Below are 26,767 nucleotides of genomic sequence, written 5' to 3' on the forward strand. Positions count from 1 at the left end.
GGCCATCTCTGGAGGTGTCAAAACACTTCCTGTTAGTTATTGAATATTTGTCACTCCTTCTGGGCTTTCCTGCGGAAATCCCTGGCTGGGACAACATATTCCAGTCGCTGCTGAGGAAGCAGTTGCAGGACTTCAGGTCTGGATGTAAAAGGGGAGGACTGGCTGTATGGCTGTATCCTAAAGCAACAGGCGGAGGGGCTGGCCTTGACAGCGGAGGGCTGTGCTTTTTGTTTGCAGGCAAATATGCAGGACAACAGCACTTAGGAGGACAGCATGTGTAGCTTGGGCCCGAGAGGCCATATTGGCCCAGATGGTAGCCCAGGTACTGTCCACAGGGAAAACCCTTTAGCTTCTAGTGGGGGTTCCCTAGATCCCAGAATTCGCCATCCCTTCTGCCTCTGGGCCTTGGGAAGACGTGCCTGCCTCGCCACTGGCAAAGCTGGCAGTGTCACCTTCTGCCACCCCCTGCTCCCTCCCTGGTCTGTAAGGGGTCTGCAGACAGCACAAGGAGCCGGGGCACTCACTGGCGAGGCTCGGGTGCTGGAGTCCTCAGCGTCAGTGATGCGGGCCCATAATCTTCCAGCCACCGAGGTGGGAGTGGGACAGAGGAAGGTAGCCATGCTCTGGGTGGGTCCACAGGTGTCCCCAAGGAAGGGGGACTGGAAATGTCCTCTGGGGCACTTGTGGAAGTTGAGAGAACTTTTGAAGGAAGTTGTAGAAGCTGGAACATGTCTTTTCTTTCTTTTGTGTGTGTGTGTGTGTGTGTTTGTTTGTAACAGTCTCACTCTGTTGCCTAGGTTGGAGTGTAGAGGGGTGATCACAGCTCACTGCAGCCTTGACCTCTGGGGCACAAGCAATCCTCCTACCTCAGCCTTCCCCCGAGTAGCTGGGACTAGAGGTGGCCACCACCATGCCCAGCTATTTTTTTATTTTTTGTAAAGATGGGGGTCTTGCTAAGTTGCCCTGGCTGGTCTCGAACTCCTGGGCTCAAGTGATCTGTCCGCCTCGGCTTCCCAAACTGTTGAGATTACAGGTGTGGCCACCGTGCCCAGCCAGGAACATGTCTAAAAGGGGATTTCTCACCTGGGCAATGTCACTGTGTTGGCTACTCACACACTTGAGAGGTTGCTGCTGGAGGGCTACCTGGAACAAAGGTCCCAGGGCTCAAACACCCACAGAAAGACCAGGTGCCACTGGCTACCTCCCCAGTGACAGTTTTCCTCTGGAACTCCTCTCGGTGCCTGCGGACCCATGAGCACAGGGCAACACTGCTCCCAATTCCCCTGAGCAGGGTGCCCCCCATCCACTGATGTTACTAGCCCAAGAGGGTATGTTCCCACCTTCCCCTAACAGGGGACAGATGACAGGGAAGGCTGCACAGGGCTGTCATCCAACCAAGCATGTAGTGAGAGTACCTCGGAATTATTTCAAAGTTTCCTGCTGGTTTTAGGAGAAGAGATTCTAATCTAAATTATATTCATAAATTCTAAATTATATTCATAATTCCACACTCATAGCTCCATGGGGCATAGGAAATGTAATTGTTAGTGGCTTCAAGTGAAAAGAAAACCCACAACCCTCCCACAAAGCGCAGCACACTACAGATATGAAATTTGATAACGCCTTTTCCTTCTCTCCAAGGTCTCGGCTCCCAGCTGACCATGGCATTCATTATGAGGCACAAACTACCCATCCTAGGCTTTGTGAGCGAGTCTAGAAAACAGAGTTGCTGAGATTCGTAAGGTGACCTGGCCAATTCTGCAAGATACGCAGAAGCCTTCTAAATCTCCCCCAAACAGAGAGGGAGTTAGCAGCTATTTCTTCCACTAACAGCAGAAGATGGAGTAGAATTTACAGGACCCTAAGTCAGCTGAATTCAAAATTAATTTTTTTTTTGAGATGGAGTCTTGCTCTGTTGCCCAGGATTGGGGTGCCGTCTGTGATCTCGGCTCACTGCAACCTCTGCCTCCTGGGTTCAAGCAATTCTCCTGCCTCAGCCTCCCGAGTAGCTGGGATTACAGGCACCTGCCACCACGCCCGGCAATTTTGGTAATTTTAGTAGAGATGGGGTTTCACCATATTGGCCAGGCTGGTCTTGAACTCCTGACCTCAGATGACCCACCCACTTTGGCCTCCCAAAGTGCTGGGATTACAGGCACCTGCCACCACGCCCGGCCGTTATTAATTTAATTCATAACATCTGACTTCCTCGCCGTCAGGTGTTTGAGCAGAGCTTCCTGACCTGGCTGAGCTGGTCAGAATCACTTGGGATGAAACTTACACAGCCAGTCCTATCAGATTTGGAGAAGGCAGGAATCTGTATTTTTAGCAAGCCCTCCAGGGGATTCTGACACAGATAAATCCAGAATTGGGAATCTGCCTGTCAGATCTATTTGGAGGCAATGCCTTTTCTTCACATTCTCCCTCTTTCTCAGCCTAAGTCCTAAAAAATACAGGCAACAAGTAAATAAAGACAGTTTTCAAGATATTCATGGAATGACTTTTTTTTTTTACTTTTTTAAACTAGTTAGGACAAAAACATTACAATGATTGACTTCTTTCATTTAGTTACATAAATAAAATTTTTATAAATATCTCTTTATAAACAATATAAATAGCTTTACAACATAAATACATTTATGCATGACATGAATTTACAAACAGCAATGTTTTACAGCTGGTTCTGTCAGTCTCTTAAAAACTGTCCCTTGTCATCAAGTCGGTGTAGGTGTGTGTGTTTCATGTATATAATATATATATAATATATAACTTTTTATTTTTCATTTAAAAAAACAAATAATAAAATCACAACCCCCTCCCCAAATAATAATAAAACAGCTGGTGTTGTGTATTCCCAGTACCAGGAAAAAGAAAGAAAGAAAGAAAGAAATGTAAAAGCCACATTGCGTTGGAGGTGTTTCCAGATGCTGGAGGCTGATGACCAAAGATGACCTCAGCACAACGGAGCCAGTTCCCGATCCTGAAACACAGAGTGAACACGGGACGCTCAGTTCTGGCCCCTTAGCTGAGAAATCCTAGCAGGCAGGGTGGTTCTAGAACCTTTCCTCCCCTTCTCCCAGCAGCTTGAGGGATGTTCCCCTACCTCCGCCACCCCCCCAACCAGGCCTTCCTGCAGAGGGGAGGAGCCCCCCATTGTGCACTCCCCAGGCCCCTTCTGCTTTGCTGCCCCAGTACAAGTGGAACCAGCGTGTCTGCAGCCCTCCTTCTTCCCCCAGTCTAACCACAGGCCTTGCCGTTGGCACTCAGGGAAGCGCAGTGAGAGAAAGAGAATGGAAAATCTCCCATCCCTTTTTTGCTACAACGCAAACCCTCAGTCAGTGCTCGCCCGGGGTTCATGTGTCTGAGTGACCGTGGATGGAAGGAGAAGAGAGACATCTCAGGATCAGGAATCCTGGGCTCAAATCTCTACTCTGACGTTGGGTCCCTGGATGACCCTGGATAGCTGGGAGTGTTCACCCATAAAATTGGATAATAGCCACCTCCTAGGGCTGGCTTTCAGATTCAACAGGGAGCCTCGGATCGGGCATCGGCAGTGTCTGGGTCACAGCTGCCCCCCAGTAAACAGCACCTCCTTCCCTTGCTGTTTGTGCAGAGGAAAGGGTCTGGGTCCAGGTGCCCTTCAGGAGCAGAGGAAATGGTGTCTCACACCAGCCTTGGGGAAATGCACAATCATGGGCTCTGAGTTGAGTGTTGTTAGGGTAAACTCCCTGCTAATGGGTGTGTGGGTGCCCCGGGGCCCAAGGAAGGTGGCCTCCTGGGGCGTTCAGTGCCCTCCCAAAGGACAGCATGCACAGAGGGGACCTGGGCCAGAATGGCTTGATGAACCCTCCCCCACTCCCTTCTCTGGCTCTGCCGTGAGTTTACACAGATGACAGCTGTCTGTGATGTTGCTGGGCCCCAGGGGCAAAGTGTTCATTCAGGTTTCACCTACACCCAGTCTCTGTCATTAGCATTTTACAATCAATACCTAGAACCATCAACCACCATCATTACAGTGGCTTAGAGCCCAGGTCACCCACTGTGTGGAGAAACGGCCACAACCTCAAAGAGTTTTCATTAATGTGAAAAATCTAAGCTGTCTTTCTCTTTACGCCCAGTGATATATCCTGGGCATCGTCACCAGGAGCCTGCAGGAATGATGTTCTGCCCTCTCACTGGGAATGGGGGGCAGTGAGGGTGGGGTTTTTATTTTTCATTAAAAAAAACCCAAATAATAAATCCACACCGCCCTTCCCAAATAATAATAAAACAGCTGGTGTTGGGTGTAAGCTGGTGTTGAAGGTGTTGACGGTAAGTGTTCATCTATGCTAAGAGAGCTGGTAGGAGATTATTGAACCCCCCTGATCAAAGGGGTCGAGAATTCTTAGCAATGTGGATTCCTCCTACACAGCATCTTTCACCACCCGTTTGGCCATCACTTGGTGACCACAGACAGCCAGGCCCAAGAACAAAGCCCCTGTGGGGATGCGCATTCCAGGTACGAACCAATGGAGAGTCACTGACATTTGCTCAGGTTCTAAAGTTTGAACTTGATGCTTAAATCAAACTGAAAATTTGAGGCCTCAGACTCCGTCTCTTTGTTGTTTAGACAGGAGAGAAGAGAGCAAAGGCATTCCAAGGGTAGCTACTGAAGGCTGGTCCCCAAGTGTCAGAATCATTCTTCTCCCTGTGCAGGGGAGAGTCAAGATCACAGACAACTACAGCCTTTGCAGAACTGGGGAGAGGCCCACAGCCGAGTGAGGTCTGGCTGCAAAGAGAGGAAGGGCACTGGTTAAAACCTCGGGCAGGTGGCAGTGGCCATGGGCTAGGGTGTGCTGGTGTCTCTGGTCATTGACAAATATTTCCACGAGTCTGTTCGGGGTGCAGTGGGTCCTAGAGTGCCTTAGGCCAGCACTTCGCCCTTAAGCTGTTCAATATGGAGAGGTGAATGGGTTCACAAACTGAAAAAGTGTTCTGTACTGTAAAAAAGAGACAGTGTGCTGGACAGGCGCTCTTGTTTCCCTCCGGGAGAAGATCCGACACTGACAAGGGTTTCTGGGGAGGAGACAGCAGCTTGCCCGTAGCCTGGGATGGGACAGTCAAGGTGTGGGACAGGCAGTGGCAGCTGCTGAGCTGGAGGCAAGAAAGCGAGAAAGCCAGGTGAGCCTGATCCTAACGCACATGACTGTCAATGTCAGAGGCTGGGATGTTATTCAGTGGGCACGGGCAGGCGGCAGGAATAGAGAGGAGGGAAAGAGGAGAGGTGAGGCTCTCTGCAGCAGTAAATTACCACCACGCGGCACCCGGCAGGGGGTGGCGGTAGGGCAGAGGTTTCCAGCCCTAGTGCGGGATGAGACCCCACACCAGAAACGGAGCCCAGAGCACCGGTTGGGTCGGGACAGGGTTGGTGAGGGACTCTGGGACGTGTTGAGTTCGAGGCTGGGGCAAATAATATTTACTTTAGTGTCTTTCCTATTCCCTGAAATAGTGCCACAAGCACTGAGATTCACCCCCGAAGCCACCAGGCTGCAGCTGCCTCAGGACCCTGGACAGACCAGTTTGCCCACTGCCTGGGTTTAGAGAAGGGACAGGAATCGGAGTGTCCCAGGCAGAAGGGCGCTCTGACAGTGCCAGCAGAGGGCTACTCTCACTACAGGGGGCATGGTGGCCAGCAGATGATCGATGTCCCCTGGACTTGTGGGTGTAACCTTCCTTCTCTGCTCCCACAAACCCATGATCTCCTCTCAATCCCCCCACCAGCTGGCCAATCGGGGCCAGTGCTGCTAGTTCAGCTACGGTTCAGGGGTGGGTGAGACACCACCAAGCCTGTTTCTGCTTCTCCAGAAGAAGCCAGGTGGGTTCAACCAGGCTGAGCCGTTTCTGACCTTGCCAAAGTTCCCCGATCACTTTATCCTTCGCTTTCTTTGTCTGTAAAGTGGGATAATAAAGGGGGCGGCTGGCAAACGCCTAGCACAACTTGAGCAAAGCCGGCTCGCGCGCCTCCGAAGGCCGGCTGGGCGGCGGGCGGTCCCGGGTCGGGCTGGGGCTGGGGCTGGGCGTCGGGTGGGCCGTACTCACCGCCGCCAGGGGGCGCCGCACTAACATCCCAGGCCGCTCATGGAGCCGATTCGGTCCAGCTTGAGGCCGAAGCAGCCCTTGGACAAGCCCTTCTTGTTGGCTCCTTTGTATTTGCGCGCGTTGGGGTGCTCTTGCAGAAGGCGAGCCCACGCTGCCCGCGACTTGGTGTCCACGCGCAGGTCCCGGAGCAGTCGCGACCGGTCGCCCTTGAGATTGGCGCCCCCGCCCCCGGGAGCCTTGTCGCCCTTCTTCTGACCGCCGCCCGCAGCCTGCGGCTCGGCCAGCTCCTCTCCCGGCGGGGTTCGCGGGACCTGTCCGAGGAAAGAGCGGGCAGGTGAAGGGACACGCGGCTGCAGCACGGGGGACTCTGATGCTCCAGCCCCACGCGCCCGCCGGCGCGGGGTGTCCCTCCCAAGCCCAGAGCCGCCCCCACCGATGCCGGCCAGCTTGGCCCCGCATCCACCTGCCACGCGGCCGCCTTCGCCGCTCCCTCCGGAAGCCCCCTGCCCTCCCTTTGCTGCTCGCCGGGCAGGCCACACTGGGGTAGGGGGCTGCGCATGGGCCGATGTTCTCCGGAGGCTGGAGAAGTGGACCCCCGAATCCGCGCTTCGAGGGCTCCCCGGCTCTCGCCCACGCGCATCTTGGAGGAGACAGCCGCCTGCCTTCCCTCTCTCCTGGGTCCTGCGCGCCGCATTCTCCAAGCCCCCAGCCTCCCACGCCTCTCCCAGGCTCGGCGTCCCCACGACAGCACCCACCTTCGGCGGCGCCCCGGGCTTGGCTTCGGAGGGCCGGAGGGAGAGCAGCGTGAGCAGCAGGGCGCAGGCCAGCAGCTGGGAGAGATGCATGGTGCCGCTGGGGTCGAGGGGCGCACACGGGCGGCAGCGAGGGCGCGCAGGTCGGCGGGCAGACCAGCAGGCGGATGCGGAGCAGGCTGGCTGGGCTGCTGGGCGAGCAGGGTCCCAGTGCTGCGCGGCGCCGGCTGGGTGCGCTCTGAGCCCGTGACTCTGCTCGCGCCTTTATAATCCAACCTGCCGCTGATGTCATCCTCCCGCCCACCGGGCCGCCCGGGCCAATGACACCACGCACGCGGCCGCGCCGAGGGCCGGGAGGGGGCCGCGGGGGCTCCCCTCCCTTATCCCACCCCGGAGGGATCCCGCGGCTCGGCGGGCTCGCTCCGGGCTGCACTTGGAGCTGCAGAGCTGCGCGCACAGGGGAACTCCATTTGCAGCGAGCGCGCGCCCTGGCCTGCCGAGCATCGGTGCGCCTGGTGCCCTGTGCACCCACTAGGTCCTCATCGCGCTTACTCTACCTGGAAGGGATACGTAGCCCTCTTTGCAGGTGCAAAGACAGGCTCAGAGGAATGAAGTCACTTGCCCAAAGTCATACAGGCAGAAAGTTGGCGCTGCCCGAAATCCACGCAGCCCTGCTTGTCGCCAAACTCTTCCCTGGGCACCTGACAGCCGCGGGATGGCATTGCAGCTCCGCCTTTCACCTGCCGGTCAGGGCGGGAGCGCAGACCACAGCGACGTCGTTAGGTTGGGGAGGCAGAGGATGGGGTTGGAGGACTGGGGTGGGAGGCGCAGGGAGAGCGGGGTTCGCCTGGGCCGCAGTGGGGAGCGCAAGTCTTCCACACTGGAGAGTGCAGGGGTGTCGCCAGCCTGAGTGTTTGAGCGCAAGGCGGGAACGAGGGGACTGCGAGCGCGGAACCAAGATATTCATGCTCATGCGTGTGCTCCGCGGCATCGTGTGCTCGCCAGTTACTGCTCTAGGTTCACGTTCAGCCGGTTTCGGCCACACAGAACGTCCCTGGGTCTGACTCCGCTGGTGAACTCCCTCTGTGGGAACAATGCGCACCTGACCTTGCCTGCACCCACGCGAGGATCCGCTGCTGGGGGAAGCCCGCTCCAGTATCCTGTGCACTTTCACAGGCTGGGGAGAGAGCTTCCTAGCCAGCGGCCCAGTCCAGCCTCTGCCAGCCTTGACAGGTGGTCAACTTCCCGTTTTTGACTGTAGAGAGGTCCCCGTGGCTCTCAGGACATGGCCACATATCCCTACCACTCACGAACTTGCTCTCCTTGCACTGGGCTTCTCGGTCCCTTGGACACTAAGGAGTGTGGTGGGCATTTGGGCACTGCGGTATGGGCCGCAGAGGCGGAGAAGTCCAGATCCTCCGAATTGATTGAAGAGCAGGAATCTATGACTGGCTGCTGCTGAGCAGGACGCAGGCTGGAGAGAGAACAAATGTTGCCGCAGGAGTGCAGTGGCTGTCCCCAGGCGTGAAGGCGATTCTGGGGAGACAGTAGCCCAGACGAGCTTTTCCAGGGAGAGGAAGCTGTGCCTGAGGCAGGAAGGCAACTGGAGTGAAGAGGGGCTTGGAGAACCAGGTTCCCTCCAAGCCTCCCTCTTCCCTCCGTGGTAGTGAGCCTGGTCCCAGAGCTGCTAAGGCGGCCGCATCATGGTCTGCTCTGTCGGCACCTTTCTCAGGCTACCCCTTCCCACTCTCATACCCTGACTCACAACATTGGAGCAACCACTCCACAGGTCCCTTTGCTTAGGAAACAGCTAACACCTGAGGTCTGAGTTTGGGGCAGCAAAGTTTCCTGATCTCCAGGAAGATCCAGACATCAACAGGGCACCTTCTGTGGATTCTGGTGAATTGAGTCACCACCTCCACGCAGCCCCCCAATTCCTCTCCGTGCTAACACCCATAGAGTGGCACCACTCTTTCATTTGAGGAGAAAGGAAGAGGAACCAGAAAGCAGAATAGGGAGGGGTATCCAGGTGGGCTGTGAAAGTTCCCTCTGCTTTTTGCCTGCTGTGCAAAGAAGGATGTTACCATCTGGAACTTCTCTGACACTTGCTTTCTTTATACCTGTTTAAAGAGTCAGGCAGAGCCACACAGACTGACTCTAGAGTCAAGCACTGGGCTGGTTTCCAGGGGCCAGCAGTACATCCTCTAAAGCCCCTTATTAAGGAAATCTTCCGCTGTTCATGGCTACTTCCCTCTGTCTGAACGTCCTTAGGTTGGTCCTTCCTGTCTTCTGTGTTCCTAGACACATTCGCGTCCAGGTGATTGACTATCTAGGTCTCCTCTCTGTTTGAGGCTAAATTAATAAAACTGACACCCCCAACCTACTGTGGCAGAGCCGATTCCCTGGACTCACCTTCCCATCTTTGGAAGGGAAATCTGGTGAGCTGCCACTCCTGACCACTGGGTGTTGGTCATCTGCAGAGGGAGGCTTCCCGGGGGGCAGGCTGTGGAGCAGCTTCTGCTTAGCTGGGGCCTGGGAGGCAGGGTGGGTAAGAGTCAGAGGCCTGGGCTGGAGGGGCCACCGGGAGGTGTGCCATCAGCACATAACTGCCTTGGAGATGAAGGTTTCCCCTCTCCCTTTGCTTTCCTTGCCTGGGGAGCTGCAGAGGACGCCCACTCTTCCTCCTGAGCCTAGATTTGGAACTCAGGTCCCTTTTTGTTGCTTTTCCCTTACGAAGTCTGCTTCTTCTGCCCCAGGCCCCAGGGGCATGGCCTGGGAAAGTTGAACTCACTGAGCAGCTGAATATGAGCTATTCAAGTCATTTTATTGACTGCTCAATTTTAAATTTCCTCCTAACGGCAAAAGAGGGAGAAAAGGCCCCAAGGCCACGGTAATTCTGTAAGGAATCATGTCGTTCTCACTGATCTCGCTGATCTCCCGGTATCTACTGAGCATCCCTGAAGCCTGCAGGGTTCCATCCAGCCGGGAAGAACCCCCTAGCAGACAGACATGAGCTTTGTAGGCTGAAAAGGACAATGACAGGGAAGGGGACAGGTCAGGCTGAGGCCACCCAAGGAGGGCTCCTCCTCCAGCCTGGACTAGCAGGGTGGGCTTCCTGGAGAAGGAAAAGTCTGTGCTGAGCCTGGAAACACAGGAAGAGAAGGGAAGAGAAGAGGAAAACCTCGATAGAAAACCAGGCTAACAGTGGAATGTACTAGAGTCAGGCCTAGAGGGGTGCTGTTTGAGAAAAACCAAATGAGAGGCCTCACCAAAGGGCAACACAGAGGGCAGGGGAGGCCGATGAGACTGCAGAACCCCATGTGCCCAGACCTCGGGAGGGTGGAGTGCTTCAGGCAGGGGTGCCCAGAGGAGGCAGACTAGGGAGAGGCAATTCTAAGGTCGATGGTGTTCTGGAGGTGGGGGGTGTGATGGAGAGAGGGGAGCCTGCTGAGCTCTTGGGGGTGGGAAGGGCAAGTGAGCTTATTGGGGGTGCCTGAAGATGAGGCAAGGGGAAGGGGGTCAGCTAGGTGTGGGGGAGGTGGGAGGAGCAGGAAGTGGGAGGCAGAGCCAGCCTGAAGCGTGCAGAGCCTTCAGTGTCAGAGAGTTGCATGGGTGAGTCCAGGGTATCAGCTCTGCCACAGTAGGCTGGGGGTATGCAGGGCCTTCAGCGTCGGAGAGTTGCATGGGTGGGACCATTTTCTCCCTTCTGGCCCTCTGAAGGGCGGGACCCCGTTTTGTGGGCCCCTTTTCACTCTTTCCCTCCTCCCGGAAGGGCAAGGTGCGACTCTGACACCTACTGGAGAGGGGCCCTTCCTTGGGACAGGCGATGTCTGGCCAGGAATAAGGATGTGATAGAAAATGAGAGTGGGCCCTGGTCAGGATGCCTGGTGGGAGAAAGGCGTGTGGAAGGGCTGCTGGGAGGCTGGGGAAGGAGCAGCTAAGACAGGACTGTCCAGCCTAGGTCCCCAGGAGGGAGGAACAGGAGCCCCGAGAAGCAGCGCCGCCTCCTGGCCCCAGGGCTGCAGTGGAGGGCTCTCAGGCACACCGGAGGGGAGGATTGCAGAGCCGCCCATCTGTTTCTCTGCAATTGTTTATCCCGGGGCCCCCTTCCAGCTGCATAATTTCTCAGAGAAGACACTAAACAGGCAGTGAGCGGGTCTTGAGGTCAGGCAGGGAAATTGCTGCGGGACACTGGCCAAGTCCCGTCACTGCTTTGGGCCCTCAGTTTCACCACCTGTAATTAGAAAAACACTGTCCTTGTCTTCTAGACAGGGCAGAGTGAATCTGGGGCCTGATAAGAGGCTTCCAACCTCTCCCTGGCCAAACACAGCAGGAGACAGCTGAGGCAGAAGAGAGATCTGAATGTCACTGCATGTACACTCATACTTTTGGGTGAGAGGACCCCCACAGCCCCCGAAACTCCCCAGGACTGTTTAGTGGTGCAGCCCCTCAGAGCACACAGAGGCCGGGGCATGGCCAGGTCTCCTTGAGCTTGGTACCTTCCTCCAGGAGTCCTGCACCCATGGGGCTGGACTGGAGTACTGGAGGAGCTGGAGGCCAAGGAAGCGTCATTCATCCTTCACGGGCCAGAGATTCCAGGAAAGCTTAACCTCGTTGTACCATGAGTCTTTGACCCCAGGACACCCCCATCTGATGAGCCAGCTGCCCTCCTTCCCTTTCCCAGGGGTCCTGCCAGCACCTGCTCCAGATGGCCTCCAACCCCACTGTCCTACGCAGTCCATGACGTCAGAGTTCATTCCTCCTTTCCCCCGCTTGCCAAAAAGAAAAGACAGGTCCTCCACAAATAGGCTCGCTTCCCTGGGGGAATCAACAGCTCTCCATCTGGCTGTCAAAGGGCAGGTGAGTGGGGCAGTGAGAGCCTTCAGCCCTGAGAAAGTGAGCAGGGTAGTGAGCAAGAGGGCCTCCCCAGCAGAAAAGAGCTCAGCACCCCAACCTCAGCTCAGAGCCTGCACCAGATGTTTGCAGAGCAAATGGATCTGCTGCCAAATTCTTGCCCTAGGGACAAAAGCTTGCCTTGGCTAGACTCTGGTAAAATGTTGGTCATATGGAGGTTTTCCAAGCAGTGAGCTGCTCTTTTCCTGCTCTGGGGGTCCCTGCAGTGAGCCCACCTTCTTGGTTTGTACCTGGAGGAGAATGTCTATTGTCTGGTCTTGGAGACCTTTTTTCAGATTTGATAGGGGCCACAGTCTTCAAGGAGGAGGGGGCTTCTCCCTATGGATAGAAGGGACCACCAAGTATCTTACAGAAGCCCCCTAACTTGGCACCTTCCCAGAAGGGATCATGGAATGGACTTGCTAGGATCCAGGACCACCAGTCACCTCAAGGGAGCCGTGTCTCTGGATTTTCCAAGCCAGAGACTTCTCTGCAGACTTCTGCCCCGTGAGTGTGTCATCACCCGCTGCCTTCTGGTGAGCGGTCAATTTCTAAGATGAGAATGACCAGAAAACACTTGTAAGAAGCGGACATGACCAAGCCAGATGCTGATGAGGGCTGGAGGGAACAAACTTTTTGCAATCTGGGCTCCACAGGGATTAGAAAACACTTTTAAGCCCAAAGCCCATAAATTGTTCAAAAAACCACCATTATGCCTGTGTGAATTGTCTCTGGGCCCAGTGTGTAACCTTACACAACAAACGTTTCCTGAGGATTGCCCAAGGTGGTCCCTGATGTCCAGTGTACACTTGGCAAGGAGAAGAAAGGTCGTTCTCCTGAAATGATGACCTGTTTTGTCTTGTGGGGGAAATAATTTATGAGATAAAACCCCAGCTTAGAGTCGTGTAGGGTTCAGAACTTCCCAGGAAGCAGCTGATTAAGGATGTCGATGTCCACAGAGGTGGTAAGGAGTAGAGGCGAGTGTCCATGTGACGTGGGCACGTGTCCATCCATGGTTGCTGCTGCCCGGCATCACAGCCCACTGGAGAAGTCGAATCATCATGTGCTTGCTTTCTTGGGCACCCTTGCAACCTGTGCCTGGGTATGTGACCTGGACTGCCCCAATTCCGTTGCACCAGCCCTGAGTTTCAAATTGGGTGCCATCGTCTCAGAGAAGCCAGGTCTTCAGGGAATGCTCTGAATCATACTACAAGAGGAGTTCCTGGGCAGGGTGGTGGTGGCAGTAGAACCCACTGTTCTGTGACAGAGTTGTCATTGATAAAGGCTGGCACATAAAGGCTGGCCCCAATGGCTGCACTGAGGTCCTCCCTCCACCTGATCCACACTTGATATTGGCAACTGACCCTGGGTGAGTTATTCCCGAGCCTTCCTGGCTGCTCAATGTAATGGTGCAATCTTGGCTCACTGCAACCTCCCAGCTTCAAGCGATTCTCCTGCCTCAGCCTCCCGAGTAGCTGGGATTACAGGCTTGCACCACCACGCATGGCTAATTTTTGTATTTTGAGTAGAGATGGGGTTTTGCCATGTTGGCCAGGCTGATCTCGAACTCCTGACCTCAGGTGATCCACCCACCTCGGGCTCCCAAAGTGCTGGGATTACAGGCGTGCGCCACCACGCTTGGCCTCCAGTGCCCTTTTAATGCATTCCTTTCCACTTCCCTCAGCCAGAGCCGGCTTCTGTTGGTTACACATCAGCCACAGGCATCTCCATGCCCTCGGTGCCCACTGCTTGACCTCCACCACACTCCATTCTTGGAATAACCATTCTGCCAGAGCCCTACTGCCCTCGCAGACAGCCCCTGATGTGACAGTGAGGACATCTGGGGGTGTCCTTGCCTTCTTCCCTCAGGGATGGATAGAAAGGCAAAGGGGACAACATGTGGAGAGGCAAAATTAGGGGTCCCCGATGGTTCCTCTATGGAAATAGCAAAGCAAATCCTCAGGGCAGTGTTCGAGGACTGGGCCCAGGGTGACAGCTAGCACTGCTGTCTTTAAAAATCACACTCAAAATCATTTGATGGAGATGATTCTAATGATCACACTGCCTCTAAAGAATTAGTTGCTGACCGTAGCTTGCAGCCTGAAGGGGGAGCGTTCACGTAGGTAAAATGAATGAGACATATGCTCACATGCATTACTAAATCAAGCAAATATTTCTAACTTCAGCACCTTCTTACCCCATTAGATGCAAATGTGTTCCTCAAGCAGAACAGGCCTCACTGAGCTTGCAGACACAGGGTGGCGAGTGAGGTGTTACAAGAAAATCCAGAAAGCTGGGTGGTGGCTGAGCCGGGGAGGGCGGGGGAAGGCCTGGAGTCTGCAGGGTGGGAGACAGGGCATCTGGCTTCAGAGGACGGAGCCCAGACATTGGAGCCCTGCTCCTTCCTGTGACCGGAGGAAACTTTGCAGGGTCAGAGAAGTCGTGTCAGACTCTGGGCAGCCTGTCCCCAGACCTCCAGATGCTAGACCCTGCCTGGATCCCAGGCATGCCACCTTCTGTCTGTCCCCTTGAGTTCCATGGGCAGCAGAGCAGTGGGCAGACGGGTGGTGTGCCTGGGTTGCTCCCTGAGAACCTCCCGGGAGGTGAGGTTGCTGGAGAGGAGCGTGTGACCCTCAGGAGTGCTTCTGGCAGAAGGGCCTGGCCAGGACCTGAAGGGAAGTGAGAGGGCCTGGGAATCTTTTCCAGGGTGCGCCCCCTCTGCTGAGCCCTGAGGCTTGCCCTCCATGGGACTGTGCCCATTGCTGCCACAGGCTGCTCCCCTGGCTCAGCACAGGCAGCCAGGATCCAGCTGTGGAGTCCCTCAGCTCCCGAGCATGTTGTTGTCACAGCCCTAGTGGCAACAAACCTTCCTTCTCTCCCGCCACCAGCTTCTCCAGGGAACCCCTGTGTCCACCTCAGTAGCCCCACCTCCCACCCCACTGCCTGCTAAATTGGTAGGTGCCCAGTAAATGCACAGCGACTGACTCCCAGCACTGCACCGGGCCTCAGGGCACAGCAGGGAAGGCTGCCTCTGCCCTCAGACAGAAGGTGCTGGCAAAGTAACCAGCTGCCCCATTTTGCAGATGGGGCTGTGGAGGCCCCCGCTGGCTACATGGTCTGCCCTCAGCCACATGGGCTCAGCAGGCTGCTGCAGCCACATGAGTGAGTGGATTGAAGTCCAGCGAGCCACGGGGACTGGGCTGGGGAGCGAGCAACCCTGCTTCCCCGAGAGCACATGTGCCGAGAGGAACAGCTGTCTCCACCCCGCGCGCAGTGGGCTCCCATGGGAATGTGGTGTGTGGCTTGGCAGACAAACAGACACAGCTCCTCCACCACCTGTGGCCGTTTTCGGGGTTGGGGAGCGGTTCAGAGCCCTGGGGCCTCTGCCATATCTGTCAGTGGCCATTTCTCTGGGACCTCATTGTCTCTTTTTCCCATTCTTTCCCTTTAAGTTCTGGGAAGTCTGGAAAGGACGAGGCCAGACTGATTGGGAACGTTGTGGCTGGAAGTTTTGGGAAGGCAAGAGCTCTAGTTTCAGAACGCCAGCTCTCTCGGTGGCCAGTGTGTAGTGGTCTGAGGCCAGAGCACAGGAGGTGGGTGGGGCAGGGTCCTGAGGCCTAGACGAGGGCCGCTGCCCACAGGAACAGAGCAGGGCCGGGGGACATTCTCTCTCCAGTTGTCTGTGACATCAGGACTGCTGGGACTCACCTGGGACTCCACTGCTGCAGGACCTGGCACACAATGGACGCCCTCTTGTGTGAGACTGAATGAATGAACCAGCTCTGACCTTCTGGGAGAAACCTCCCCTCATACCAGCCACCCGGGGTCCCTGAGGGCAGGGCCTCCATTTCTGCCCCCTCTCCCATGCTCAATGACTCCTCTGGTTGACACCCACCTGGGAGATGGCCTCTGGTCTCAGGGTTGCTGCAGATTCTGGGACTGAGACAGGAGAGACAGAAACAAGACAGCAGCTCAGCCTGGGCAGGGCCTGGAGGCCAGGCGGGGTCCATCTGGTCACAGACTAAGGCCAGGCCATCACTAGGGGTCAGGGCTGGAGTGAGAGAACTGGCTCAGCCCCCCAGGACGGAGGCTAAGCTCACACAGAGCTCTGTGTTCTGCCTGCAACCACACAGTGGAAATCAGGGCAGCCCTGTGTCTCCTGGCGGCACAAGGCAGGGGCTGGAGGCTGGGAAAGGAGCTGCCCCTGGCGGTTATCTGACCCCAGGAGGACTTGCCCAGCAGCAATGAGCTCATGGACCCTGGAGCAGAGCTGGGCAGTGATGGGAAAGGAACTGCATATGTTTGCTGGAGATCTGGAGGCGTGGGCCTTTCACATGAGCTCATGTGATAAGATGCTCCCAGGCCTTGCCAGGCCAGGGGCCCATGGGCAGCTGCTTCTGTAGGAGGAGCCCTGTCTGCCGGCCCTGCTGGCCTCTGCCCTGCACACACCTTCTCTTGCTTCCTTGGAAACTGCAGGCTGAGCCCAAGGAAGATGACCTGGCGATGCTGAGCTTATTTGGGTGGAATGATGAATGGCCCCTTAAAAATCAATCCTCCTTAGAAATTTGGTATAGAATATTTATCCAATGTTACAGTGCAAGGTAAACAGAAAAGTCAGACTAATAGCAAATACGCACAGCTCCACTGATATAACATGGCCTGTCTACTACTTCCCTGGTTTTCAGATCCTCCGGCAACTTTTGTGTCTAGTTGGATTTGAAGTGCACATAATATCTTGTGATCAACTTTCTCATGTAATATGATTTGATAAAACCTTTTCCATGAACCTGCATAGTCTGCAATGTAATGGTTCACAGTCAGGATTTGGGCTGTTTTTAGTGTCATGTGCTTACAAATATCGCAGGTAAAAACATGTCTATATAAACAGTTTTTCTCTTTTCTTTCTCCCTTCCTCCCTTCCTCTCTCTTTCCTTCTCTCTTTTCCTTTCTTTCTTTCATCTCTCCTCCTCCCTCCCTCCCTCCCTTTCTTCCTTCCTTCTCTTTTTCCTCCTTCCCTTCCCTTTCCCTTTCCCTTTTCCTTCCCTCCTTCCTTCCTTCTTTTGTTTCTTTCTTTCTAATTGCTGGTTGAAAGGGTTTGATAGCATAAGCACTCTTTGTGGTTTGGTTGAATTTTGTCAGCCCTGTGCCAGTGGACATGACCTGGTATATGGGCTTTCTTAAGTATTTTTATCAGAGTGTTAGATATATTGATATTATTATTTTCATGTTTACTATAAAATGGCCTTTCACTGTATTGCTTTTCTATGCTCATATACAGATGTTTACACATTTTCAAGATGTTTTGAGTTCTCGTAGCCTCCTGTACTTTTCTTTGACTACATGCTTGTGTGGTCGCCTGGCTCAGGCCATTTCTCCCAGGGACCATTTGTTCCTGGAGAGCAGGGATCTTGTTTGTTTTGCTCTTGCTGCCCCAGCACCCAGCCTGGGTAAGTCCACTATAGAGGCTGAAAGTGTGGACCACATAGTGGCTTTGATTCTTGCGAACTGGGTATTTTCACCTACATTACATAGACAGGAGACTAAGCTCAGAAATGTTAAGTACTTGAGTAAGCACCACGGCTGGGACTGAAACTCAGAGGTCTGTCTGCCCTGAAACCCACACTTGGTCCTGACACCAATGTCTCCGTAGATAGGGGGAGCATACGCTTTTATATTCTTCTGTTGTGGTTTTAAAAAATGGTTGTGTGAGTGTGTATGCATGTGTGTATTTAACTTTAACCTGTCTGGAATGTTCTGTGGTAAATGGTGAGTAAAGACCTGTTACTCGCATGTCACTATTATCCATTTCCCATATGATGTGGTGATAATTGTTTCTTTCATCATTTTATTTTCACTTGATTCATGATAAATGTTCAACTCAGATAAATATGTTCTGCTCTTCCATAAAGTTTTCAGAGCTACTGCATATGTTCTATAGACTAGTAGACATTTTCCCTGGTTTTGCCTTAAAATAAAAAAAATTTCCCAAGCAGTTGCTTTCTTATATAAATGTTATTTTTACTTTATAAACTTTTATAAAAGTAATTTTAATTAAAATAGTTGCATTTCATTTTCATTAAACTCTCTCTCTCTCTCTTTTTTTTTTGAGATGGAGTCTCGTTCTGTTGCCCTTGCTGGAGTGCAGTGACTCGACCTCGGCTCACTGCAACCTCCGTCTCCCAATGAGCAGCCCACCTCGGCCTCCCAAAATGCTGGGATTACAGGCATGAGCCAATGCGCCCGGCCTCATTAAACTCTTATTATGGGTTTTTAACTTTATTGTATTGTAATCAGATAATATAACTTATACAGGTTGAATATCCCTTATCCCAAATGTTTTGGACCAGAAATGTTTTAATTTTGGATTTTTTTGGATTTTGGAATATTTGCATTATACACTTACTAGCTGAGCATCCCTAATCCAAAAATCTGAAATTCAACATGCTCCAATAAGCGTTTCCTTCGAGCATCATGTTGGTCCTCAAAAAGTTCTGGATTTTACGCATTTTGGATTTCCGAGTTTTGGATTAGGGATATTGAAACTGTACTATTTATCAGATTTGAACTTTCTTGAGATTTTCTTTTTCTTTTTTTTAAGACAGGGTCTTGCTCTGTCACCCAGGCTGAAATGCAGTGGGATGATCACAGCTCACCACAGCCTCGACCTCCTGGGCTCAAGTCCTCCCAGCTCAGCCTCCCAAGTAGTTGGGACTATACGTGCGCACCATTACACCCAGCTAATTTTTTTTTAATTTACTTTGTTTTTCTTTTTCTTTTTTTTTTGAGATGGAGTCTTGCTTTGTGGCACAGGCTGGAATGCAGTGGCGTGACCTTGGCTCATTACAACCTCTGCCGCCCGAGTTCAAGCGATTCTCCTGCCTCAGCCTCCTGAGTAGCTGGGACTACAGGCACGTGCCACCACACCTGGCTAACTTTTTGTATTTTTAGTAGAGACAGGGTTTTGCCATGTTAGCCAGGATGGTCTTAATCTCCTGACCTCGTGATCTGCCTGACTTGGCCTCCCAAAGTGCTGGAATACAGGCGTGAGCCACCACGCCTGGCCTTAATTTACTTTTTTTGTAGAGACGAGGATCTCACTCTGTTGCCCAAGCTGGTTTTGAACTTCTGGGCTCAAGCAATCCTTCTGTCTCGGCCTCCTGAAGTGTTAGGATTACAGGCTAACCATGAGCCACCATGCCCGGCCAGATTTTCTTTTGTGCCTGAATATTTGTTGTTTTTATAAATATCTCACGTGCATTAAAAATATGACTATTATTTGTAGGGGACAAAATTTAATATATACAACTTTCTTAATTATTTTCTGTATACTTAATTTTTGGCAATTGATTTGTAAAGGCTAATAGAACTGGATAAAACCCCCATTTATTTGGTAACTGACTATTTCAATACTTGTCTGGACGTTATTATTGCTTTCTTCTGTGCAGCACTAACTTCTTTTGGAAACTCTCCCTCCACTCTAACCCTGTTTTATTGTGGCCTACCAATCTCAATAACCCATCTCTTTTATTATAGACACAAGCACATGACCCAGATCCGGCCAGACCCAAGCCCCCAGTTGGTCAATGACAGAAACGTAACTCCAGCTCTAAGAAACTTTATTGGTTGCATAACCAGGAAGTCCAGGGCGAGAGCCTATTTATTCGCTGGCTCAGAGGCCACCAGATTCAGTGACTTAAGTGATGTTGAGCCTCTCTCTTTCTCCTGGTAACTTCTCTGCCTCCATGTGATGGCCTTATTCTTTCCTACTACAGAGCGTCTTCCTCTGTGTGGTAGGGGATGCAGGCAGGGAGAGTGATGCCCTCAGATGTCTCCTCTTAGGTCTAGACAGAATCTTATGGAAGGACCATCTGGCCTTGTTGGCCTTGTTTGACTTGTTAGACTTGGCCAGTCACTGTGGCCAAGGAGATGGTTTTTCATAGATTGGCCAGACTTAGCTCAAGCACCCATCTCTGGGGCCCCAGAGGCGAAATATGAAGATTGCTTGCCCCAGCAGAACCCTGGAGAATGAGGAAGGGATGAGTCTCTAAAGGAAAATTGATAACTGGTAACAAAAGGATGAGGGAAAAGGGTGTTGGGAAGGGAAGAACAGATGTCTGCAATGGGCTGCACCCCCTGGCTATACGATTGGTTCGGGAATGGGCATGTGACCCAAGCCAGCCAATTAAAGAACTTCCAGGGATTTGTTTTCTCTCTGTGGATCTGGCAAGGATGAAATCTCTTTCCTGTAATGCTAGGTGGTTGGCCTGGAGCTGTCTATGGGCATATTCAGTCTCTGAGTTCAGTCATACTCCTGTTGTGTCAATTTTTTGAGCCAAGGACCACTCTGCCCCCTTTGTGCTTAAGCAGATTGGGATCGGGGTACTGTTGCTTGCAACCAGAGACCTGCCCAATGCAGTACTGTTATGTCTTCCTTCCACATTTTATATTTAATAATATAAAGTGACCTTCTGTGTCCTGTGTAACTTGCCCTAGATCACAATTTATTAAGGGGCTGAGTCAGATTAAACCCAGGTGGGCTGGCTCCAGAACCGAGGGCAGCACCTTGGGATACCTGATCATTCCACAGAAAGCCATTTGGTCTCCTCACCAGGGGATGGTGGGGGATGACTTCTCAGGTTCCAGTCCACCATGCAGGCCTCAAGCATTGTAACTAGATTTTTTAAAATATGAAAGGTTTTACTTTATTTTATTCTAATTAAAAAAATAAAAATAGCTTTTTTTCTGACTATTATGTAACTCGGGCTGCATTACCAAGTTCATGTGACGATTTCTCATGTTAAGGTTGAGCAGAACATTCTTAAAAACCTGTTTTCTTGACCATTTCCTGAATTATTTTAAAAAAGGTGTCACATAGTCATTAGAATACAGATAATACAGGGCTGGGCATGGTGGCTCCCACTTGTAATCTGAGCACTTTGGGAGGCCAAGGTGAGCAGGAGTTTGAGACCAGGCTGGCCAACATGGTGAAACCCTGTCTCTACCAAAAAAAAAAAAAAAAAAAATTACAAAAATTGGCTGGGCATGGTGGTGCGAAATTGTAGTCGCAGCTACTCAGCAGGCTGAGGTGGGAGGCTGGCTTGAGATTGGGAGGCAGAGGTTGTGATGAGTTGAGACTGTGCTACTGCACTCCAGCCTGGGCAACAGTGAGACCCTGTCTCAAAATAAAAAAAATATGGATAATATAAATGATATAACTGAAAGTGAAGGAGAATACCTCCAGGCCCCTCACCATGAAATAGTCACTGTTCATATTTTGGTCAATATCCTTCCAGAAATTTTTCTATGTATATAAATATATAAAGATGCATTTATTTTAATAATACAATTCAATTGCATTCTAACATGGTTTTGTAGCCTCTTTTTCTACTTACTCTCACCTCTGGAGCATTTCTATGTGGCCCATACAATTCTAAGCATTTTACCTAAATTATTCATGGAATCTTCCTATCCGCTGCATGCCACATAACTATATCTAGGTTTCTGTCATCATTTTCCATGGCATTCTGTTGAATGGAGGTCTCATAATTTATTTAAATAGTCACTTCCCTATTGATGAACTTGTAGGTTGTTTCCACATTTTTACTAAAATGTAACAAACTGACCGCAGATGGATGTGAATAGCTTAGATCTTGTGATATACTGTGATTACTTTAATGGGATCAGACAAGCCAACCCCATCCTGGTCCTGCATGACCCGGTTTTTCCACTGTCACATAATGTCCTGGGGCAGGAAGAATAGAGTGGGTGGGGCCTTTGATGAGGATGGCAGAAAAAGATCCTCTCTCTGGAGCTGAGGGTTGGATCAGTTGGGCCTGGCTTTGTCATAAGCTGGGCACTGGGGCAGTTCCAGAGGGAGCAGTGTGCTGTCCCTGGCCACCAGGAAGCAGGTGTTTCCCTGTGAGCAGGCTGAGCTGGGTCTGGGCATGTGCAGTGATGTTGCTGCCTGTGCTGTGCTTCCCTGTGATCTCAGGCACCCGTGAGAGCCTGGCCTTTGCTCTGCTGGCAGATTGAGAGGAGGGGCCAGTGCCATGCTCTGGATGGAGTAGCCAAGGGAGCTTTAATCAAGGTGATAAATGGTCATACGCATCTAAACTCTCTTCACAAAATGATGGCGAATACACAAGGACTTCCAGTGGACAGGTGATAGGGAGCCCTATTCGCACACAGAGATCCACATTTGCATCATGGTATGGGTTTGCTCAGCAACACTAAGGCAAAAGAAATGTCACCTTAAAAAATTTTTCCAAATCAGATTAAATATGGCTCAGGCTTCAGCTGTCCTAATGACAGAATAGTCAATTTCATCATTTTGGGGAGCTACCTCTCTATCCTAGGATTCCCCGAATCTTGGTGGAGAGAGACATTGGAGTCCGCATTATGGCAACTCAGAGGGTTTTACTGGGAGAGTTTCTTGACAGGACTATTCACATGATATGGGAACTAACAGGGGATTGTGACAGAGAGCTGAGAGCATGATAGTGGAGCCTCCCGACAGGACATTTAACCACTGAGAGCAACCCCTAATGGAACCACGGCCATGCGGGGCAGAGAATAAAGACAGCGAATGTGGGGGGTGAAGAGAGAGGGGGATAACAACCAGCACTGGTGTTTCTCTTTACCGCCCTCTAGGGAATCCACTTCTCATGGGGAGGAGCCTACTCCCATCTTGTGATCGTAGCTCCATGGGCAAGCCCTGGGTGCTGGGCCAAGTGTGAATGAGGAAGGCTGTGCGGCCCTGAGGTCCTGATGCTTTCCCAGGATGCCCTGGAAATGGCGGGAGGCTGCCTCTCTTGCCCTCTCACGTAAGGGACCACCGAGGGAGGGGCTGGTCTCCGGGGTGGTAGCAGAGGCAGCAGTGAGCAGCACCAGAGCCGTAGGGACTGTTTCTGAGGCTCCCGGGGAGATTTCACAGTGGTTGGACCAGCAGCGGCTCTGCGGCCAGCAGAGCTAGGGCTGGGGCCACCTTGGACATTAGGGCCGCAAGGCTGGAGGTATGAAAGCCAGCCATGACTGCATGGAGGCTCACAGTGAAAACTCACTTTATCTGGTTGTGTGCTTTGAGTTTCACAAGAAACTTTCTTCATGAGAAAATTCGAGTTTCCCTCAAGATTTTTATTATAAGTCAACGCCTTGGACAAGTTTCTATCTCTAGAAAAGATGAAGTCACTTGAAAGGTGGAAATATTTATTCAACAAAGAGCCAACTCTTCCAAATTTGTTGAATCTAGTTCAATATTTTGTTTCAGATCCCGTATTAAAGGTCAGCGTGAAAATAAACTTTAGTGTCATGATTTTGTAAGGATCAGTAAATACAATGGATTGAGGGTTAAAATAAATGAACTTAAATACACACACACACACCTTTCACCTGTTTTGAAACAAAATAAATTTATTTTGTAATGGCTTTTTGAGGTGTAATTCACATACTACACGATTCACCCACTTAAAATGCAGAAGTCAATGGTGTTTAGCCACAGAGTTGGGCTACCATCACCACAATCAATTTTAGAACATTTTCATCACCCTGAAAAGGAACCCTGTACCCCTTAACCATCAATCTCCAATCCCCACCCGCCAGGCCTTGGTAACACCAATCTACTTTCCGTGTCAATAGATTTGCCTTTTCTGGGCCTTTTATATCAATGGAATCATACAGTAGATGTGGCCTTATGTGTCTGGCTTCTTTCAGTTAGCACAATGTTTTCAAGATTTATCCATGTTGCAGCATGTATCAGTAATTTGTTTCCTTTTATGGCCAAATAATATTCCACTGCATGAATAACACCACATTTTGTTTATCTTTTCATTAGTTGATGGACATTTGGGTTGTTTCTCCTTTTAGGCTGTTATGAATAATGCTGCTATGAGCAGGTATGTACACGTTTTTGTATGGGTGGGTATACATTTTTATTTTATTTTATTATTTTTTGAGACATATCACTCTGTTGCCAGGCTGGAGTGCAGTGGTATGATTTCAGCTCACTGCAACCTCTGCTTCCTTGGTTCAAGCAATTCTTGTGCCTCAGCCTCCCAAGTAGCTGGGATTACAGGTGTGTGCCATGACACCTGGGTAATTCTTTTTGTATTTTTAGTAGAGACGGGGTTTTGCCATGTTGGCCAGGCTGGCCTTGAACTCCTGACCTCAGTGATCCACCTGCCTTGGCCTCTCAAAGTGCTGGGATTACAGGCATGAGCTATGTAATAAAAAACCCGCCTATGTTTTTATTTTCTTGAATATATATTTATGATTAAATTTGATAAATTGTTCCTTCCATTACCAGTGAAGAATAAAGTGTAGAGGGAAATCGGAAGGAACAATTTATCAAACCAGATGTCAAAAAAAAAAAAACCCATAGAGTGCTTACTGTATACTGGGTGCCATTCTAAATGCTTGCTTAGCCACTAGCTATTAACTTATTTAATCCTAATGGCTATTTTCATTCCCATTTTATAGATGGGGAACTGAGGCACACTGAAGTTGAATAACTTGCCCAAAGTCACATAGCTAGGAATGGCAGAACCAGAATTCAAACCTGGGAAGTCCAGTTCTAGACTTCGTACTCAATAAAATATCTGTGTCATATACATTGGGGAGGTTAACAAAGGTGTACCAAATGTGTCTGCTGTGCTTATTGAAACCACCTGGCCTACCAAACCCTTACATAAAGATGTGACAAGCAAGCCTCCAAAGATCACCAAAAACTGCTGAAATTCACAGTATGGATACCCAGGGGCCTAAATGAGGTTTTCTCCCAGGACGGAGAAAGCAGTAATGAGTTTAGAGCAAGAGCCAGACAGTTTCCGAATTGTTTCATGTGCTCTTTAGTCTCTGATCAGAGTTTCTCACCTGCTCACCTGGGCTGCCTAATAGCTTTTCACGGGCAGATCTCGTATTCGGAGCAAAGTGTGTTCAATTTACTGACCAGCTGTTGGTAAGAGGTGAGAGGAGAAAATATTTCCCTTGAGGTGAATCTAGAAAGAGTTTTAAGAAATCTTGGTAGGCAAACACTTCCTAACAAGTTAAATGTAGCTTGTCCATCTCGGTCTCCTCAAAACAGTCATCTTACTGGTTTTACCCCAAGGGTGGTTTGTAGCCAGAATGGCTTTGCCATGGGTGAACACAGAGCTGTGTGTTTGGGGGAGGGGGCGAGGAACACGTGGGGAAGGAGAAGGATCCACCTAAAGATGGTGGGAAGCAGGCGCACCTGTGCATCAGAAATCCAAGGGCTCACCCTGGAGTCGTACTACCATTTTATCAACAATTCTAGAACATTGTCTTCACCATAAAATAGAAGGGAAATCTGCATTCCACCATCTTATCCCCAGGTTTGTCTAACCATTACCCTTTAGCAATATCAGGTTATGTTTAAACAAAATGGTTTGCAAAATATCGTTAATTAAGTAGTCTGTCTCCTTTTTTTTTTTTTTTTTTCTGTTGAGACAGACTCTTGCTCTGTCACCCAGGCTGGAGTGCAGTGGTACGATCTCCACTTCCTGGGTTCAAGCAATTCTCCTGCCTCAGCCTCCCAAGTAGCTGGGATTACAGGTGCCAGCCACCACGCCCAGCTAAGTTTTGTATTTTTAGTAGAGATGGGGTTTCACTATGTTGGCCAGGCTGGTCTTGAACTCCTGACCTCAAGTAATCTGCCTGCCTCAGCCTCCCAAAGTGCTGGGATTACAGGTTCCAGCCACCACGCCCAGCTAAATTTTGTATTTTTAGTGGAGATGGGGTTTCACTATGTTGGCCAGGCTGGTCTTGAACTCCTGACCTCAACTAATCTGCCTGCCTCAGCCTCCCAAAGTGCTGGGATTACAGGCGTGAGCCACTATGCCTGGCCTGTTGGGGGGCTTTTTTTTTTTTTTTTGATAGACAGTCAAATCATTGACTAATTAATAATGGTGATATGGTTTCCCATTTTCCAATTCTTATAATTGGGTTTAATGAAATAGTCTTTTACAGAACATATACAAGTGGACCTATTTAAAAAACACTTATTTATTTATTTATTGAGACAGAGTCTCGCTCTGTCGCCCAGGCTGGAGTGCAGTGACGCAATCTTGGCTCACTGCAATCTCTGCCTCCCAGGTTCAAGTGATTCTCCTGTCTCAGCCTCCGGAGTAGCTAGGATTACAGGTGCACACCACCACACCCGGCTAATTTTTGTAGTTTTAGTAGAGAGGGGGTTTCACCATGTTGACCAAGCTGGTCTCTAACTCCTGACCTCAAGTCATCCACCCCTCTCAGCCTCCCAAAGTACTGGGATTACAGGCGTGAGCCACTGCACCCAGTCTATTTTTAATTTTAAATAAAAATAAAAACGTTTCCTGCCTGACGACAATTACCCATTAGCAAATACATCTCAAAAATTCCATTACCAATAGTAATGTCAGAAATGAAACACCAAAGGGACAAAAAAGAACATTAACTAAGTAGAGAGCTGGAGCATGTGCCTGCATGGGAAGATGTACTGTTATCAAGAAGTAATTCTCCCCAAAGTACTGCATAAATTTAACATGATTCCAGACAAAAATCTCAATGTCTTTGTGAATGCTGAAAACCTGATTCTAAATTTTCTCAGGAATAATAAATACATGCAAATAACCAAGAAGGTTTTTTAAAGTCTTAAGACATATTTATCCTCTTAGATTGAAAAAGTATTATAATACTAATTTAGGATGTGTTGCTGGTAAAGGAAGAGATAAGGTGAAAGAAATAGGAGTTTCTGACAAAGGCCAAGTTAATGCAGTTCTCAGTGAAGTGGGCCAGATGACTAGATTTAAAATAACACCAGGGAGGGCTGGGCACAGAGGCTCACACCTGTGATCCTAGCACTTTGGGAGGCTGAGGCAGGCAGATTGCCTGAGCTCAGGAGTTCGAGACCAGTCTGGGCAACATGGCAAAACTCCGTCTCTACTAAAAATACAAAAAGCAAAATTAGTCAGGCATGGTGGTGTGCGCCTGTAATCCCAGCTACTGGAGAGGCTGAGGCAGTAGAATCTATTGAACCTGGGAGGTGGAGGTTG

At 50.7% G+C, this 26,767-nt stretch overlaps 1 protein-coding gene across 2 annotated transcripts; it reads right to left on the reverse strand.

Moving 5' to 3' along the window:
* Nucleotides 1–2,488: 2,488 nt before the first annotated feature.
* NPPC (natriuretic peptide C) lies at nt 2,489–7,103 on the reverse strand. Of its 2 annotated transcripts, XM_001141992.8 has the most exons (3): nt 6,834–7,087; nt 6,079–6,389; nt 2,489–2,980 (listed from the first exon to the last, which is right to left on the reverse strand). In XM_001141992.8, the coding sequence occupies exons 1-2, from the start codon at nt 6,921–6,923 to the stop codon at nt 6,099–6,101; spliced, it is 381 nt and encodes a 126-aa protein (XP_001141992.1). In that variant the 5' UTR covers nt 6,924–7,087; the 3' UTR covers nt 2,489–2,980; nt 6,079–6,098. The 2 variants fall into 2 exon arrangements, with proteins under 2 accessions (XP_001141992.1, XP_009442826.2); XM_009444551.5 differs by having other exon boundaries at nt 6,079–7,103.
* Nucleotides 7,104–26,767: the final 19,664 nt, after the last annotated feature.

The sequence above is a fragment of the Pan troglodytes genome, chromosome 13, assembly GCF_028858775.2.
Source record: "Pan troglodytes isolate AG18354 chromosome 13, NHGRI_mPanTro3-v2.0_pri, whole genome shotgun sequence".
Classification (NCBI taxonomy): Eukaryota; Metazoa; Chordata; class Mammalia; order Primates; family Hominidae; genus Pan; species Pan troglodytes.